General features: G+C 47.9%; 1 protein-coding gene across 5 annotated transcripts in view; it reads right to left on the reverse strand.

The window, feature by feature from the left end:
* Positions 1-18,960, reverse strand: part of OSBPL8 (oxysterol binding protein like 8) — a 2,810,514-nt gene that overhangs the window by 320,711 nt on the left and 2,470,843 nt on the right. For all 5 annotated transcript variants that reach the window (XM_069629380.1, XM_069629377.1, XM_069629378.1 and 2 more), the window contains one exon: positions 15,802-15,987. In XM_069629380.1, the coding sequence (XP_069485481.1) occupies positions 15,802-15,987 (186 nt within the window). The remainder of the gene's footprint in view (positions 1-15,801; positions 15,988-18,960) is intronic.

Here is an 18,960-nt window from a genome sequence, read left to right on the forward strand (position 1 = left end):
CATCCTGATCGTCCTACAGCTGACTCGCCCCCTCCTTTGGCTTTGTGTGATGTGCATGCTTGGCATGATTTTTTTATTCCGCTAAATTCAAATTTTGAACATAAAATTACTGGCCCTTCCAATCTCGACTGACTTCTCAGGCCCTGTCGGGACATGATCAATACTGAGTCGCTGTATTCTTTATGCAGATCAAAGGCCTGAGCCCACAGTCTCTGCATCCAACTCTATACAGCAGTCCAAGAATTCCACGACTTTAACCTGATAAACGGGATTGGTTTGTTACCAGTTTTGATAGCGGTCCTACAATTTATTTAATTCACTGACCAAAAGGTAGGACTTGGCTCACAGTCCGTGACCACTTTTCTAGTGTAGTACCCCACATGCAGATCAAAGACCTTATCCCGCAGTCTCTGCAATATCAGCTTTGGGTTCCAAGTGTCCGTGTTTTTCACTTTCGGCCCACCTAATTAAACACTGTAATCGCAGAGAGGTTTCCTTTAGTGCCACCTATCAAAGGCCTATGCCCCCACTTTCTGTGGCTGACTGCACACTCCAGATATGGATACAAAAACAGATCACGGTTTACCTAAGACTGCACTGATGCTGCAATTATCCTACCAAACCTGGGTCAACAGCCCTTTTGCCACCCCCCCCCCCCTATATCTTGTCAAATGACTTTCAGTGAAGGGCAACGCAAAAAACTTGTTACCCAAATACAGTGGGGAGAAGGGCAGAGGGCGCTACTGCTCGGTATGTCTCGCGGTTTGTGGCAGTAGGTCTGACCTATAGAGATGAGAAGCTTTCCAGAGCAGAACAGCAGGGAACGAATAAAACAATACAGCAAGTCCCAATACAAGCCAAGGCCCCTACTGCCAACAACACCTCGTTCACTGGCAGTGCCCTCAGACGACAGCACTTTACGGTTGCGTCCCTAATACACACAGAAACCATTAGGGTGCGGAAAGTACTCACTGCTGCACGTTCCTATGCAGATGCCTTTCGGGGGATCTCACTGCCGCCCATTGCAACTGTCCCGGTGAATCGCTAGGATGCCTCCACTGCCCAATCACTGTAATTACTACAGTTGTACAGCTGTACATGTTGCTAGAACGGTGACTCTGTCTCCTAGGATGTAGGATGCAGGCTGGCCTGATACGGGCGGGCCAGCCTCTCCAGATCCCGGTGCGGTCTACTGGTTCACCTCCCACTGCGCCTGCCGTGGTCACTGAGACTGAAAATGAAACGATGAGACAACGATGAGACACTGTTAGAGGAAAGGACGTAGCAACGTGTCAAGCCGCACTGCTCACTCCCCTTCGATTCGTTTTCTCAGCAACCGCTTCCGACACAGTATCCCATTAGGAACCATATACTGACTACTGGGATGAGGAAGAGGCCAGGAGCAGTGAGGAACACTCTTAATGAAGCTCAGTATCCACTTCCTCAATATCATTCAGTAGGAAGTTACGTAGCCACTGGCACAAGAAAAACCAACAAGGCAGTGATGATTACTAGGACCAGGCATTCAACGCAACTGTCTAGTTGTTGGAAAAGGAATGACCGAGCCGGGCAGATTAAATGCGACTTGGCCACAGCCGATGATGGAGACGAGAGGAAGGAGCTGCTCGGTCAGTAACCAAGTCGAGCACCAAATTGATGGAAGGCCCACCACAGAAGTCAGCGGGAATGCTAACCCGACTCCAGAAAAGCGAGAGGTGCCGGCGGTTCACTGCGAGAAAGGGAAGCGAAGCGGGAACTGCGCACCGGAGTAACAGGCACAGGAGCAGGACTGCGTTCAACGGGGCACACACCACGCCAAAGCAGTGCATTGAATGGAAGGGAGGAAATGCCAAAGGATACCAGTAAGCCCGGGGAAAGCAAAAGAGCTACCGGGGTACAGATGCCATGACATAGAAATAATACAGAGAGAAGGTAACAGAAGGGAGGGGAAGCCAGAGTCTTGCAGGCTATGCCGCTTTATAAGAACGCAATGAGAAAGCAAGTTTAAAGTAATTGAACAAGTGAAAGTATTTTGCCAATCAAGTTATGAATGGGACATTAAAATCTTACCTAAAGGCGAATTTACTTGTGTAACAAAGTCCTGGCAGGTGAAGGCAAAACTTGTGTACAAATTGTGATGATCTTAAGGAAGGACCATGCCTTTGAGACTATGAACTATTGTGTGAATTGCTGAGAGAATGATCTCAAGAAGGGCAATAGCATTATGGTAGTCATCCTCATGCCACCAGTAAACCACATGGTTACATCACAGTGCTTGGCTTGCTCTGTAGATGGTTATTCCATATGCATCTCATGTCCTTCTTTGTTCCAGTATGTTTTACATTTGTCACAGTCATGGACTTACACTAACAAATTGTTTCACTATCAATGGTGGAAGAAAATAATCTTTGGGAGAAGAATCCATAGAAAGAACATTTCTGTAAGTAATTTCTCCTTCAATGGATTGCTTTTCTCCTGCAGATTCCTCCTCAGATTGACTCGCAACGCAGTATTTGTGTCGGAGGCGGGATGAAAGTACATTACAGCAGAATATTCTGCAAAACCGCCCTTCCAAATCAAACATTGGTCCCACGGGCAACATCCAGGCTGCAGTACGTGGTAAAAGTGTGTAGCGAGGACCAGGTTGATCCTGGAAAATGTCCTTTACTAGCACTCCTCTATGTAGTGCTGTAGCGGTCGATACCCCTCTGGTGGAGTGGGCCCTGATGCCCAGAGGTAACTATTTCCCTCGAGTTGCGATAGCATTCAGAGATCCACAGGGTAATCCAGCGCAAGAAGGTCAGTTTTGAAACAGCCAGTCCTTTCCTAGCCACAGAGAAGGCCCAAACAACTGGTGCACCTTCCTGAAGGCCGCTGTTCTGTCCACATAAAAACTCAACGCCCTCTTCGGGTTTAGTCTGTGAAACCATTCCTCGTCCTTAGAGAGGTGCAGGGACTGGTAAAAAAAACAGGAATGTCACTGGCATGGGAAAAGTGAAATTCTAACACAACTCTGGTCAGGAATACGGGTGGCGCCTTTCGGAAAACTTTCTCTCGAAAGAAACGAAGGAAAGGTGCCTTGTAAGACAAGGTCTTTAGCTTGCTGACCAATCTGGCTGATGGGATGGACACTAGGAAGGCAGTCTTCAAGGTGAGCAGTCCCAATGAACACGAGTGTAAAGGCTGAAACAGAGCGACCATAAGAAAAGCGGGGACAACATGAAGGTCCTAGACTGGCATGACAAAGTGAATAGGCAGAAACATATTCACAAGGCCTTTCAGGAATTGGGCTATAACCTGGATCGTAAATAAAGACACTTGATCCGGAGTACTTTTGAACACAAAGTCACCAAGTATCCTTTGACTGTGGTGACCTGAAGAGGACGACAGAAGGATCTCCATCAGAGTAATGGTGGGGCAAGAAATAGTGTAACTCGCATTCTCTACACCACGCCTCAAATCTTCTCCACCTGCATGCATACAACGATCTTGTGGACAGCCTGCGTGCAGCCAACAGCACCCCAAGTACCTCCTCTGAGAGGTCCCAGTCATTATATCTCACCCCCTCAAGAGCCACGTATGTAGAATGAGGGATTCTGGGTTCGGCTGGAGCACCCCACCTTCTGACTGGGATAGGAGATCCAGGCGATGAGGCAACTGGAGAGGTGGGCAGATGGCCATGTCCAGAAGGTACTTGTACCATGCCCTCCTTGCCCAATCCGAGGTGATCAATATCAAGGTGGCTCGAAACCTCCTCAACCTCCTGAGAATCCACAGAATTATGGGAATCGGAGGGAAGGCATAGTGCAGGGTGACAGTCCAGTCCACTAGGAACGCATCTCCTTGCAAGCCGTTCCCTGGGAACTCCCTTTAACAATATTGTCTGCACTTCCTGTTGGACTCTGTGGCAAACAGATCCACTTCTGGGGTACCTCAGAGAGAGAAGACCTCTTGCAGGACTTCCTGGCACACCTCCCACTCATGTTAGACTGTGCTCTGCCTGCCCAGAGCATCCACCAAACCATTCTCTGTCCCAGCCAGATGGAATGGCGAGACTGAGATCTGATTTTCCAACAGCCAGAACCACAGCTCCATCGCCTCTCTGCAAAGGGGGAGGGAGCGTACGACACCCTGCTTGTTCAGGTAGGTCATGGCCTCTGTATTGTTTGTCAGAACCAGGACTGCTTCCCTTTCAGAGAGGTTGCGAACGCCTTCAGGGCTAACCTGATGTCTCGAAACTCCAGTCTGTTTATGTGCCACCGGGCTTCCATCGCTGACCAAAGGCCGCTTATCTGCAAGTCCTCGCACTGAGCACACCAAACCTTCAGGGACACACCCGTGACCACCCGGGCCTGGGGTCATGGAGGCCAAAAGGGCTACCTTGCCAACATGTTGTTGATGCCTGCCCACCAAGAGAAGCTGTCGACCACCGACCTGGACACCCTGAGAACCTCCGTCAAAGACCCCGCAGGAGCCATTGCAAAGAGCTCATTCAGAGTCTGGCCTATTGCACCAGAAAAATGCAGGAGGCCATGAGACTTAAGAGGCAGAGGAAGGAAGCCGCTGGTAAGGTGGCATGGTTCTCGAAGAGCTGGACCATTTGTCCGACATTAGCGACTCACGCCTCCATAGGAAAAGCCTCCACCACCCAAGTGTCTAAGGCTGCTTCGATGAACTGGAGCCTTTGTGCTGGTGTTGTATATGACATCTGCACGTTCAGGGAGAAGCACAGCCTGTTGAGTAGAGATCTGGTGTCCTCAAGATGGGACAAAACCTGCTCCATTGACTTTCCTCGGATCAGCTAGTCGTCCAGGTACAGAAACACATGGACGCCGGATCTCCTGAGATGAACTACAACTACCCCCATGAGCTTGTTGAAGACCTTCGGAGCGAAGGTCAACACAAAGGGGAGCACCTTGAATTGACAGTGCCTGTCCCCTATGAGGAATTTCAGGAACTTCCTGTGCTTTCGGTGGATCGGCACATGGAATTATGCGTCCTGGAGATCGAGCCATCAGCCAGTCTTGCAACTCAAGAGCATGGAGAATTTCTCTCAACGTCACCATCAGGAACTTGTTCAAGGCCCCTAGATCCAAGATGGGACGGAGTTCCCCCCCCGCTTCATGGGTATCAGGAAATGCTGGGAATACCAGCCCGATCTTCTCTGTCCGGGAGATACCACTTCCACGGCACCCTTCAAAAGCAGGGCTTGCAGTCCATCCTGGAGCTCCTGTTCTGGCTGTTGAGGAGGCTGAGGGGGTCTGTCCGGTGGCCTTCTTACTAAGAGCAGTCAGTAACCCCACTGCAGGAGCACTCAAACATCAGAGGTAATCTCCAGCCATTGGGGCCAGTGCTCAGCTATCCTCCCTCTATCCGGGAACCGTGGGGGAGAAATCAAAGCAACTTCGAGGGTGGAGCCACCCACCCCCACTGCTGCCAATGACTGCTGGCCTTCAGAGGCCCCCCTGCCCGTTCTGGACACGAGAAGGAGAAATTACTCACCGTAATGATCTTTCTATGGATTCTTCTCCCACAGATTCCTCATCTTTCGCCAGGGGGGATAGTGAATCGCGACTCGGCCATCGATCCTCGATACGTCTTGTCAGGCTCTCGATCGTCAGCTCCAGAAGTGACGTCAGGCGTCGGATATGTAGCACGTCACTACGCTCCATGCGTCAGTTCCTCCATTAAAGCCCCCGCGCTTGAACGCTGCAGAAGACAAAAGCACAGTAGGAGGCTAATCAGCCAGTAATAAACATAAGGATACATCCCAACAGGGTGATTCCACACAAACATGTTTGGAAAAAACATTTTTTTTTTTTTTAAATGAATGAGACAGAAGCGGTCATCTAAGAGCCATCACCAGATCCCTTCTCGTTTGGACAGCAGCGACAAGCCACAGAACTTTCTGAGCGGGGATGGATGGGAAGGTCGATGAGGAATCTACGGGAGAAGAAGCCATAGAAAGATCATTACGGTGAGTAATTTCGCCTTCAATGGATTGCTTTTCTCCTGCAGATTTCTCATCTTTATAGACTACTCAAGCAGTTAGAATAACGGAGGAAAGCAGAAAGATTTAAACCAGTAGATTCTGTGGAACCGCTCTACCAAACCGTGCATCAGCTCCCCGTGCAACATCCAAGAAATAGTGCTTGGTGAATATATTTAAGGATGACCATGTGGCTGCCCGACATGTGTCCCTAACAGGAACCTCTCTTTGGAGGGATGTAAAAGTCAAAACCCCTCTGGTTGAGTGAGCCCTGATGGCCGCTGGAAGCTCCCTGCCTGCCGATTGGTAACACAAGATATGCAAAAAACAATCTAATGGACAGTTTGTTTTGTTATGGCAAGACCTTTTCGAGACAAAGAATGGACCACGAACAACTGGTCTGACCTCCTAAACTTGGATGTGCGAGGAACATAGAAGCTTAAAGCGCTCTTCGGGTGAAGATGGTGGAACCGCTCTTCCTCTTTCGAGGGATGTGGAGGAGGGTAAAAGACAGGCAAATCAATAGACTGGGACAGGTGAAACTCAGAAACCACCTTAGGAAGGAGATGTCCTAACATTAGTTTAAAATGCCTACACTTATCAGTGATAATTGCGTACAGCAAAATCTGGTACTGTCTAACAAGTGTATAATTGCATACAGCAGTATTAGTCATTACCTAACAAATGTATTAATTTATTGCTATAGGCTGACTTTGTTTAATCTCAATACCTCACAACAAAAGGGAAATGCTGATATAATGTTATTTACAAATAAATAAGAATGTAATATGGGTTTTTTTGAAAACCAGAGAACTGGAGGAAAGACTCCAAAGAATAGGCTTGCTGATTCGTGATGTACGAGTATATAATGTAAAGCAATTCTCTACTGCTAATATCATTAGAGTCAATGTTACGGATCCTAAAATTGAAAATTACGTGCTGTTTAATCTATTCATTTTGTGCAATAACCTGTGAGTATGGGCACTGGTACCCCAATCACAAAGAAAGGACTAGCATTACCATGGTAACGCTAACACAACATGGGAAATAGTAAAATAGAGTACGCGCTTGCGGCACAACGTTGCTGACGCTTGAAGACTGTATGAGGACTTTAGAGGTAAGCCCTTACCTTGATGCAGGTGATACTTCTGATGTGATTGTTAACTTTTAGAATGCCCTCGCGCGGATACTGAGCGCGTAACATTTCAGACAGAAACCATACTTTCTGCAACCTAATGACAGATGTAAGCGCCGATTCCTTGGCTAGGAACGCGCTCTATTTAATGCATTCCAATAACTAAGCCATAATTTAGAACATAACAAAAGCGCGAACTACACGACCAGTAGTGCACATAATCATAAATAAAATGCTAGTACTACTGCTTAAAACATAGGCACATTCATGCTGTGACAAGAACAGGGGAAGAATAACTTTGCCCTTAAATAGGGTTGTAACATGGACGAGGTTGTCCGAGTGGAATGCCATTAGTTTCAGGCAATTAACCCTTTAAACAATGGATTGCAAATGGTAGAGATACAAAGAATTTGTAACGAGTATAAATAGCATTGGAGAGATCCGGTATTCTGAAATCATTGTAGAACGACAACACATTATTTCTTAGGTGGGATTGAACCCTTTATATGTATGCAACCAACGACTTCAGACAAAATTGTCAGAAATACAACAGCTATTTGGTAAGAAATCTTTTCGTTGTCAAACAACAAAGCAATGCAGTGAAATAGAACTTATAGAAGTTAGTCCAGAACCTTACTAACACAAATCATTTTTCCCCCCTATACATGTGTATGTATTTTCTACATTTTTCTCCCTTTTTTTCCCTAAACATCCACCCTTATCCCCCGTCCCCTTCTATCTGTGGCAAACAACAATTATTTGGAAACTGAATGTATGAATGACGTTTACTAAATGTATTATTTGGTGTTGGGCACATGCATTGTGTATTCTATTTTGATTTACTTGGGGGATGGAAAAAATTAACAATAGCCCTGATTGAAAAAGGCATAGCACTTGCCTGAAACGCGTGTCTCACAAAGGGCTACTAAGATATATCAAATTAAAAATTGAGTTTTTTCGATAACATCTATATCAATATTGTGTTGTCATTTACACACCTTAGGAAGGAACCTGTGCCTCAATCTGAGAGAGACTTTCTCACGGAAAAAAACCTTAGAAAAGGAGGTTTGCAGCACAAAACTTGCAGCTCGCTAATCCTCCTGGCAGATGTGATTACAACCAAAAAGGCTGTCTTAAGGAATAGAAGGTGTAAAGAACATGAGTGCATAGGCTCAAATGGAGCCACCATCAAGTAGGTAAAAACCACATTGAAATCCCAATCTGGGACGACAAAAAGGGTTGGCGGAAACTTATTGAGAAGGCCTTTCAGGAATTGGGCCATTACCGGACTAGTAAAGAAGTAACCTTGTTCTGGGGACCTCTTGATCACAGACAGGGCCGCCAAATACTCTTTGACTTTGTTAACCTGAAGGCCTGACAAGGCCAGTGACAGAAGGAACTCCATCACTGTGCTGGTGCGGCAAGAGATAGGGTCAATCTCGCGTTCCCTGCACTACGACTCAAATCTTCTCCATCTGCAAGTACCTCCTCCGAGCGGTCCCAGTCATCATACTTCATCCTCTCAAGAGCCACGCATGTAGGCTGAGGGAATCCGGGGTCGGGTGGAGCACTCTACTGATTTGGACGCAGAGGCAACGGGTAAAGCACACAGATGGACAGATCCAAGAGATCGGAGTACCATGTCCTCTTCACCTAATCTGGGGCGTTCAAGATCGTGGTTGCTCGAAATCTCTTCAAACTGCCCAGAACCCATGGACTGATGGGACTTGGGGGACGGGGTGGGGGGGGGGGGGGGAGGTGTAGTGAAGAGGGATAGTCCAATCCACCAGAGATGCTTCCCCTAGTGTGCCGTTCGCTGGGAATTCCCTCAAGCAAAACTGTTTGCACTTCCTGCTGGAGTCTGTGATGAACAGATCCACTGCTGTGGTACCCCAGAGAGCAAAGACCTCCTCTAGGATCTCCTGGCACACTTTCTACTCGTTTGAGATCGTGCTCTGCCACCTCATAGCATCCGCCAAGATGTTCTCCATCCCCACCAGATGAACTGCTGCAGAGATAGAGATTTGGTTTTCCTGTAACCAGAACCACAGCTATATTGCCTCTATGCAGAGCGGGCGGAATGCACGCCACCCTGCTTGTTGAGGTAGTGGATGGCCACTGTGTTGTCCGTCAGGACGAGGATATGCTTCCCTCTGAGAGGCGGGGCAAAAGCCATCGGGACTAACCTGATGGGCAGTAACTCAAGCCGTGGAGGTGCCACCTGGCTTCTGATGGAGACCAGTGCCTGCTCACCTGCAATTCATCACAGTGAGCGCCCCAACCCTTCAGAGACGCATCCGTGACCACTCAGGCCAGGGGGCAAGGAGGCCAGAAGGGTTCCCCCGCCATGAGAGTGCTGCGCGTGTTACACCAGCCGAATTCACGGACTACGCTGCAGGACACAGAGGTGATCCGTGAGTGCTCCCAGATACTGAGACCACTGGTCCCTCGGTAGCCACTGAAGGAATCTCATGCGCAGCCTGGCCTCTGGCACTAGAAAAATACAGGAGGCCATGAGACCCAAAAGGCAAAGGAAAGAAGCTGCTGAAGGGTGGCGTGGTTCTGAAACAAATGCACCATCTGGGCTATATTGCGGACTCTCTCTTCGGGAGGAAAAGACTCCCCTACCTGAGTGTCTAGGACTGCTCCGATGAACTGGTGCCAAATGGGACTTCAAGTTGAGGGAGAAGCCCGGCCTGTGTAGTAGTAGAGATTCAATAAAGGGCACCTGGCGGAGTCCTGATATGCCCAGGAGGGTACCTGTATGTACAATGCTAGAAATCAGGATGGGAGATCCGTAGACAGCTGTCTTGTTTTGAAGCTATTTTATTTTGCCTTCAAAACGATTTTGCACAGATAAATCGAATTAAACATTCACAGGACTTTCGATAAGCCCGAAAGTATGGACAGATGTTTTTTCTTAAGGGAAATACAGGTGTTACGCTCACCTGGCTCCCACAGGGGCGTCAGTCGGACCTAGACAGCTGCGGTCTCCACCCACGTAATGCGTAGTGCAGCGATGACTGACTGGATCTGCCCTCCTAATCTTGTCTGCTTAACCCGTAGAAATATTCTCCTGCAAGTGGAGAGATGGACTTAGCCACTTGTGGATTCAAGTGATGGCACCCCCACAGTCCTCCCAAACTAATCACCTCCGAAATGCCCTCACAGCAATCTCACCTTATATTCTTGAAAGATGAGCTCTCCATCCTGCGTGGATTTGCAGGGGCGCGTTGATTCCAGTTACTTCACTGGTTTGAAGGCTCGGGAGAGTTCCGGAGAGTATTGACTCTGAGGTTCCTGGTGAGGACCAGTAAGTATTAAGTTCATAGAGTTCAATATGACCGATGTTCACTCTTGTTCCCCCCCTTCCTTTCTTGTCTTGCAGCTGGCTCGTGAAAAGATGCTCTTGTGGCAGCTGGTGGCGCTCAGGTAAGAGTCTGTATTACCCGGCGCTGTCCGGTAAATGTTGCACGAGGAAAATGTGTTGTTTTGTCTCTCTTTACAGATGCAGCACGTGAAAATATGGAGAGTCACAAAAGGATGCCTCCGGTGGTAAGCCAGGTAAGTCTATGGTGGTAAGAATTATATTTGTTGGTTCCCTCGGCTCACCTTGTGGTTTTCTTTTGTCTCCTAGGTGCCAAAGTTCGGCGAAGAAATGAAGGAGGCAGCGCCGACCCAAAGGATGCTGTGAAGACTGGTGAGTATGGCGCGGCGCTGCAGCTGGAGGTGCGGCGCGTGCAGAAATGATGTTCTTTACAGGTCCGGAGACAAGATGGATCCAGAATCAGGTGTGGAATAGAAATAAGTTTGTTTTCTAACCTTGTCCCCTTCTTTCCTCTTTGTTTTAGGAGCTCCGGATTCGAGGCGGGCGTGGCAGAAGACTGGATGCAGGCTGCAGGCACGGTGAGTGTTACGCTGCTGGATGCAGAATAACGCGAAGCGTGTGTTGCTGGTCGGGTGTGGTTTAAATAGCCTCAAAAGTAGTCCGAGGTAAGAAGTCCCTAGAACCACACCCGAGTAAAAAATAGTCCCTGTAGAAAAATAGTCCCTTTCAGGCTTCATGTTGGATTGGAGTCATTTGCAGCATGGTCTGCCTGATGTAAGTAATGACTATGAGCCTGGCGCCTTAGGCGCCAGGACTGATTCCTACTATGAGCCTGGCGCCTAAGGCGCCAGGACTGAACCCAGATAGCCCCTAGCCGGGGCTGCTGAGGTTTTACTAAATGTCTAGATGCCTGCTCCCGGGGCTGATGGGCTTGGTCCGGATGCCTGGGGGTAGGCATCATGACAACAGGCGAGTATAGTCCTCTTCAATTATCGAGAGACAATTTCCACAGTGGTGCACGAATATACAATACAGGTAGGTAGTGACATAGAACTTGCGCAGGGTGTGACCCAGGACTGTAGTAGGTCCGGAGGTATTCAACAAAAAAGTGTACACAACACTATCCATCAACACATATATACAATATGTCATTCATGCTCCCTTGTCGGGGGTGGGCTCCTCAGTCTCGCCCCCGAAGACCAGATGAGAGACTGCAATGGAGATTTTGTAGATAGTCTGTCCAATGCCAGTTTCCCAGCCCTCTCACGTAGGGACTTCAGCTGCATCTTTGCACATGACGTGCAGGCGTCTATGTCGTGACTAACACCCAGACACTACAGACAGATGTTGTGGGGGTCGGTAACAGGCATTTTGGCCTTGCAATCGTGGCATCGCTTGAAGTACAGAATCTTGTGAGACGACATCACATCACGGTTTTCTAGAAAAAAACATAACATTTTGTTAAAGAAAACATTGAGTAAACTCGAGTAAAGTTCCTGATGCAGCTTGTAAGCAAAGGGAAAAAAGGAACTGAAGCATGGGGCGTAGTGACGTGCTATATATACACGATGCCCGACGTCGCTTCTGGAGCTGACGATCTAGCGCCGGACAAGACGGATCGATAATCGACGGTCCACTACACCCACTGGAGAAATGTTTCAGAGCAGCAGAGCTGGATGATGGATATCTATCAGTATGAGGAGTCTACGGGAGAAAAGAAATCAATTGAAACGCCTCTGCCCCACCTGGCTTGCGGAAGCTGAGCCTTACTGCCATCTTTGACACCTTTCAATCGGGTTTTTGCCCGGGCCGAGGTACTGAATCTGTCTTGGTGTCAGTAGTTGATTTGACGCGGGTTGTGGAAAGGGGGGATGGGTGCCCTTATTCTATTAGATCTTTCGGTGGCGGCGTTTGACACCGTGGACCACCCCACCTTAGTCTCCCGTCTCTCTTTCGCTGGCATATCTGGTCAGGTTTTGGCCTGATTCGCTTCTTTTTTTGCAGAACGCTCACAGTCTGTTTCTCTGCCACCTTTTCAGTCTCAACCTGTACCTCTTATGTGGAGTCCCTCAGGGCTCCTCATTGGCTCCCACTATGTTAAATATTTACATCGAGCCGTTTCTTGGCATCACCCACGCACATCGCTTCCTGTGCTACTCCTAGATCGACGAGACACAGATTATTCTTGGGCTCGAACTGTCTCATCCTGATCTGGCTGTTCAGCTGTGGAGTTGCCTGGAGGCTGTGTGTGGATGGCTGGCCAGGAACTGGCTTAAGTTGAATGGGAAGAAGACAGAGGTGCTGGTGGTTGGTACCGCTAATCCTTCTCTGTTCTAGACCCCAGAGTTCTGGCCCGCTAGTTTGGGCCCTTTTCCCACACCTGTTTCATCGGTCGAAGACCTAGGCATCAAGATGTCTTCGTTATACATGTCGGATCAGGTGTCGGCCACTAGTCAAAAGGGTAATTTCAAGCTGCGGACACTAAGCAAGGTTTGGCCTTTTATTCCTGATAAATTTCAAGCCCCTGTAGTGTCCTCTCTGGTAATCAGTGGAATGGATTATTGTAATGCGCTTTATTTGGCTGCACCACACTATTTGCTCCACCATCTCCAGCTGCTGCAAAACATGGCTGCTAAAATGGTCCTTAGCCCCCCGCATGGTGCCCATATGACTCCCATTCTTTGGCAGCTCCACTGGCTCAAGGTTGAGCAACGTGTGAGGTTTAAGCCTCTGTGCTTGGTAAACAGAGCCTTTTACAAAAAAGGGGCAGAATATCTTCAGGTGAAGTTTCGCCCTTATGTCCCCCCCCCAGAGCACTGCGCTTTGACTATCTCAATTCCTAGGTGTAGGCTCTCTCTGGAGGACATGCTTTCTCAGTAGCTGCGACACAGGCTTGGACTTCTCTTCACCTGCGTGCTATTGAGGCCTATTTTTTTTTCACGGTGGGCCTTGAAAACATTTCTTTGTTTGTTTTTTGAGGGTACTCAGCCAGTGCATACATTGGTTAGGGTATAGTGTCACGATGCCTTTGGGCGAAAATGAGCTTTACAAGTGTCAATAACATAACATAGGCAGTGGTCGAAGTGTGCGAAAAGAAGTAGTGGAGCTATGTGCCCTGCTGGCCTGCCCCTGCTCCCCACAAACCCCATTGCCACAACCCCTCGCACACACAATACACCCCCGCAAACACTTGCACCTGCTGTTTAAGGGAACGTTCAGTGCAGTACACTGAAAGTGAAGGTTTCAACTTCTTCCTACACTTTTATTTTAAAACAAAACCATTCCGGAACGGTTTCATTTTAAAATAAAAGTATAGGAGCTGTACAAGCTAATTAAAAAAAGTATAGGAGCACCGCTCCCGACCGCTCCCGCTCACTTCGACCACTGAACATAGGGGATGTAGCGCCAATAGCCTCTAGCCCTTGATGAAAAACTAAAGGCCGGTTTGGCCGGCTGTTGCACACCTAGGCCCAGAGACTTTGCGGCCAGTTTGGACTCTTTCAATTTCTCCAGAGTGTCGTCGGCCTTAGGGCCGAAAAGATTATCACCATCAAAAGCAATGTCCAGGAGTTTATTCTGAACAGTCTGTGAAAGTCCTGAAGTATGTAGGTTAATCCGACCTCCTGAACACTGGCCGAACCCATAGATGGTCAGGCCACCTCCTTGCCATCGTCTACCAACCATTGTACCCATACAGACCCCCCTCTTTTTCTTCCTGCACTTATCAGACCTACCCTGTCTGCTGCCTTAAACCCAGCACTTGCCAATTGCTGGCTGCACTACCACTGTTTGTTGCCTTTATTATTTATTTTTGGTCGACTAATGAATTGGACCCTCCAGCCCCAGAGTTCGTAGGATTGGAGACCCCTTGGTCGTTGTCATCAGCCACGCCGAAAATTTCAGCCATGGAGCTGAAAAACTAGATCCTGGACTTAGGTGCGAAAGACTGCTCGATTGCGGCCGATGACGCAATCCGCACCAATGGGGGTTTTGGTGCCAAAGGGCACTGGCAAGTATCGGAACCGAAGGGGGCCCAACCTTGCTTGGCACCAAGCCTGACAGCTCTGCCAACACAGATGGTGTTCGCTCTGGGGCTAGGGTCACCGGGTGCCTCTGGAGCCACCGGGGTCTGCTGCATTAAGGGCTTGCTTACCTACAGCTGCCTTGCAAAACATATCCAAGATCGGAGTTTAAATTCCTCCCACTTAGCCCTGGATGTCGACCCCCCCCCCACGACGACTTACCACAATCACTGGAAGAATCGGACCTGTGCCAGTGGTGTTGTTTCTTCTTGTGGGAGGAAGAAGAGGACTAATGGCTACGGGAATGGGACTTCTTTTTGGTCTTTTTTCAATGCCCCTCTTCCTTTTCTGGAATGAGTCCCTCTGTCTCGGTGTCCGACGACCAAACGGTCGACCTAGCCGAGGATTTAGAGGGAGGTCGGCCTACCGCAAGCCTCGTCATCCGTTCCCAAAGGGATTTCAGATTCATCTTGCTGCATGAACTACAGCCCTCTGTGTCATGACCAACACTGAGGCATCACACGCCGATGTCGTGTGTGTCCGTTATGGACATTTTGGAACTGCAGTCCTTGCAGTGTTTGAATCCGGAAACTCTGGGCACTGACATGGTTCTAACTCGCGTCAAACAAAAATGACAAAAAACGTTGAGTGAAAAATCGAAGTACAACAATGTTCCTCGAGCAGCATGCGGAGCTTGCGGAAAAAAGGAACTAAGGTACAGGGGCATAGTGACACAGTATATGTATGACGGCCGATGTCACGTCCAGAGCCGACAACAGAGGCAAGCCAGATCGACGGCGGAGTCGAGGTACACTGCACTCCCTGTCAAAATGTTTTCCGAGCAGCAGACGCAGGAAGGGATATCTATCCGATGAGGAATCTGTGGGAGAAAGGCAGTCCATGGAATGCTTGTTGTCGCTCATGTGGTGAGCCCCTGACCCAGGTGTTCAGGGAGGCGTAACCAGGGGATCCTCTCCACACCACCCCAGGCCTTGCATCACAGAGCAGGTAGCGGCACCGGCCCCACATAGTCATCTTTATCTGTACACCAAGGGAAATCATCACATGGTTTAAAGTAATGTGAAACCAAAGTGGGTGTGTATATATATATATATATATATATACATACACACACACACACACACACACACACACACACACACACACAGGGGTACGTTGGGAATTGGAGGAATGTTTGGTTTACAGACAAATAGGAAAACATGGCATCTGGTCTTTTTTTTTAAACGTGGACGCCATGAAATTATTACAATTTCTATTTTGGCAGTTTATTTGCAATCAAGTGAAAAATAAATGTTTCATCACTTACTCTGCATATCTATATTGCCACTCTCCCGTAATCAGATCTTGCTCAAATAATTTGCAAATCCATTCTTCACCATTAGCTTTTCTCTCTTTAGCACCTTTTCTTTGAGCTTCCTCTAGAACAAACTTCTCCTGTGTAGCATCCGTTTGGTCTTTGTTTACTATAGCTCTAGTAACATGCTGCCACAATCTAGAAAAGGAATGGCATTAGATTAGGGATGACAACATGTGTCACAACACAAAACTAAACCACTCCAAATGCCAGTACACCTAAACATCAAGGGAAGAAAGGACATAAGCATCAAGGGAAGAATGCACATATACTGGACCAATTTTCAACAGCATGGAATCTTGGAAGTTTGTGTTAAAAGGCTTTTACAAAAAAAAGTACTGAAAAAGAAAAAGTTACTCACTGTAGTCACTAACATACTCCTTTGTCCATATCCCCCTTTGCTCCATACTTGTGGGATATTCTGTCCTTTCGGACAGTACCCGAGCACTTTTTGGTAGCGTCCCAAAAATATTGTCCCTTTTTAATTTTTATGCAGTGCCAGCGTGCCTATGGCTTTTTCGCAGCGTGAAGCGCCACGGAGGAGAGCAGACAACGGAGGTTGCCACGGAGATTAGAATATATTGAGGTAAAGCGGAGTGACACGGAACAGGATAAAATAGTGCCACTCTGGGAAACAGCGATTGAAACGGGCGCTCCAGACGCTCTCACTCCTCAGAGCCATCCAGCCATGATGACTTCGCTCACGGACTGCTCTTGAGACAGTCCCCCACCCATTCCTGGTGGGACCCCACCAACCAGTTTCAGGTTCAACTCCTGTGGACCTACTACCGACCCTGCCATCCACTCCGAGGGTCCAGCATTATTCACCCACTGGCCGCCGGTCGGCATCCCGGCCATCCACTCTACCTATGCCCACACAGGCTACTTCCGCCTTTCCCACTACCCTATGATGAAACCCTTCGGGTTCATCCGCTCCAACTGGACGCACGACCAGTGAGTCTCCTGACTTTCCTTGGCCCCAGAAGAAGGCTACCATCCATTCTGCCGAAACGTCAGCAGCACATCTTCCCTAAAGTATTTTCGGGTTTCAATCCTGTGCTGCATTTTCATTTCCTAACATTCACCCAGACGTAGACCAAGTATGAGGTCAGACTTTAGCCGGGCGTAGGAGACTGATTTCCAACGTCTCCTCCATCTGAACTTTTATCCTGTGTTTTCTACACTCATTGGCATGAAACATTTTTTCTCACTAACAAACTGCCAGTTAAAATGTACAAATGAATGCTGTATTTACCATGCCTTTGACTTTTACATTGATGTCATAGTGAATGTTTAACTATGCTTGTGTGTTCCACAATGGACATTATAGATTGTCATATATAAAAAAATCTACTAAAAATGCTTTGCACAAAGAAAATAAGCATCAGCTAAATTAATAAAAAGCTGCAAATTTTGTATAAAAGAATTGGAATTGTGTACATGATTACTGTATTAGAGATATCTGTTTGACAGCAGCAAGCATGCTTTTTCCTCCAAAGGTTGCCCAAACTGCACGGGCACCCATAAGGGTCTAAAACCAGTGTGCGCTGAATCCACCCTGCGCACCCCTAAGATCCATAGAGGGTAGGACAACCCCCCTTGTTATAGCTATGGCTTTAGTCCAGCATTCCTGAGCCGCGCCGAGCTCATCGCCCTTCAGCCCTTTTTCGTTTTCCAAGGTCGGTATACATATTAGCAATTAATGTGAACTATTTTTCAAGGGGAGGGGAGTGGGCGGCGTATGGAGGAAAGGAAGCTTTGGACTAGGAGTACATTAGTCACTACGTTGAACAACTTTCTCTTACTCCTACGTCCCGTCCCCTTTCCTCAAAACATGTGCGAGAGTCCCAAGCATTGAGGTATAGAAATGGAAGTGGATGGATTAAACTCCCCTAGTTAAAGAGGTTTCTAAGGACCTCCTGACCAAAATGTGCGTCAGCCCTAGAGCTGAGGTCAAGACAATAATGTTTTGCAAAATGCAGAGGAAGATGCCCACGTTTTCCAGAGAACGCACTTCTGGAAAGCCACAGAGACCACTTTACCCCACACTAGATGTGTATGGATGCCCTTGCCCTGTGTGGGTTTCTGTGATACTGGAAACTATACAGTAGAAAATTGAAGCCTTAGAGGCCTGTGTTCCTTTATTGTCATTCCCTAATGTTACAAAAATATGAGAAGAAAAGTCCTTTGTCCTATCGAGATAGAACTTAAGAGCTCTCCTGACGTCTACGGTTGTGTAGGATACGTTCCCGGTCTGAAGAGGGTTCCGGTAAAAATACCAGCAAGGTAATAAACTGATTGATATGGAACTCTGAAATAATCTAAGGGAGGAAAGATGGATGTTTGCGCAGCACCACTTACCCCTGTGGAAGGACACAGGGTTCTACAATGCGCAGATTGAAGTTCGACAATTCTTCTCGCTGAAGTGATGGTGACCAGAAAGCCAGCTTCCAGGTGAGGAATTTGAGGTGCACTGTCACCATGGGTTTGAACGCCTTATGACAAAGCATGTTGAGCACCACATTGAGGTCCCATTTCACCTGACAAGGCCTGACAGAAGGAAAAAGATGTAGAAGGCCTTTGAAAAGGCATTTTATTACTGGGTTTGTTTTGTTATATGGCATTTGTATAGCCCCTACTGCCATTGGTATGAACTTGAAGCCCCGTTGGTTTGAACGCCCTTCGGAAGACTGTAGTCTGAGAGGCGAAGCGAAGGAATTCTAAAATGCTTGTGTGCTTTTTTAGCCAGCACAAAGGTATGTAGGGAGTGGCTAGGTCCCAAACAGCAGCCCGTAGATATCAGGTGCAGTGACAAATTATCAAGGAAGTTGGAGTGTCCTGGTGTCTGATTACGTGAAAAGCTGGATCGAATTTTGCATGGCACTCCACTGTATTCTATTGGAGGCGACGATGCATGTTTGGGTGGGTGTAGTCGAGCAGTGCTTAATGCAGAAGTGCGGAGGTGGGTGGGCCATGCACCGGGCGGATACGGCTAAGTTCTGTTGTGAAGGAGTGTTAGGGAGAATTCATGTTAAGGCTAATTTCCCAAACCTAGTGAGTCCCCCAGCAGCTTTGCTGGATTTTTGGGGTTTATTGTTTTCTCCTGCTAAG

Source organism: Ambystoma mexicanum, chromosome 12, assembly GCF_040938575.1.
Source record: "Ambystoma mexicanum isolate Mex_15411 chromosome 12, UKY_AmexF1_1, whole genome shotgun sequence".
NCBI lineage: Eukaryota > Metazoa > Chordata > Amphibia > Caudata > Ambystomatidae > Ambystoma > Ambystoma mexicanum.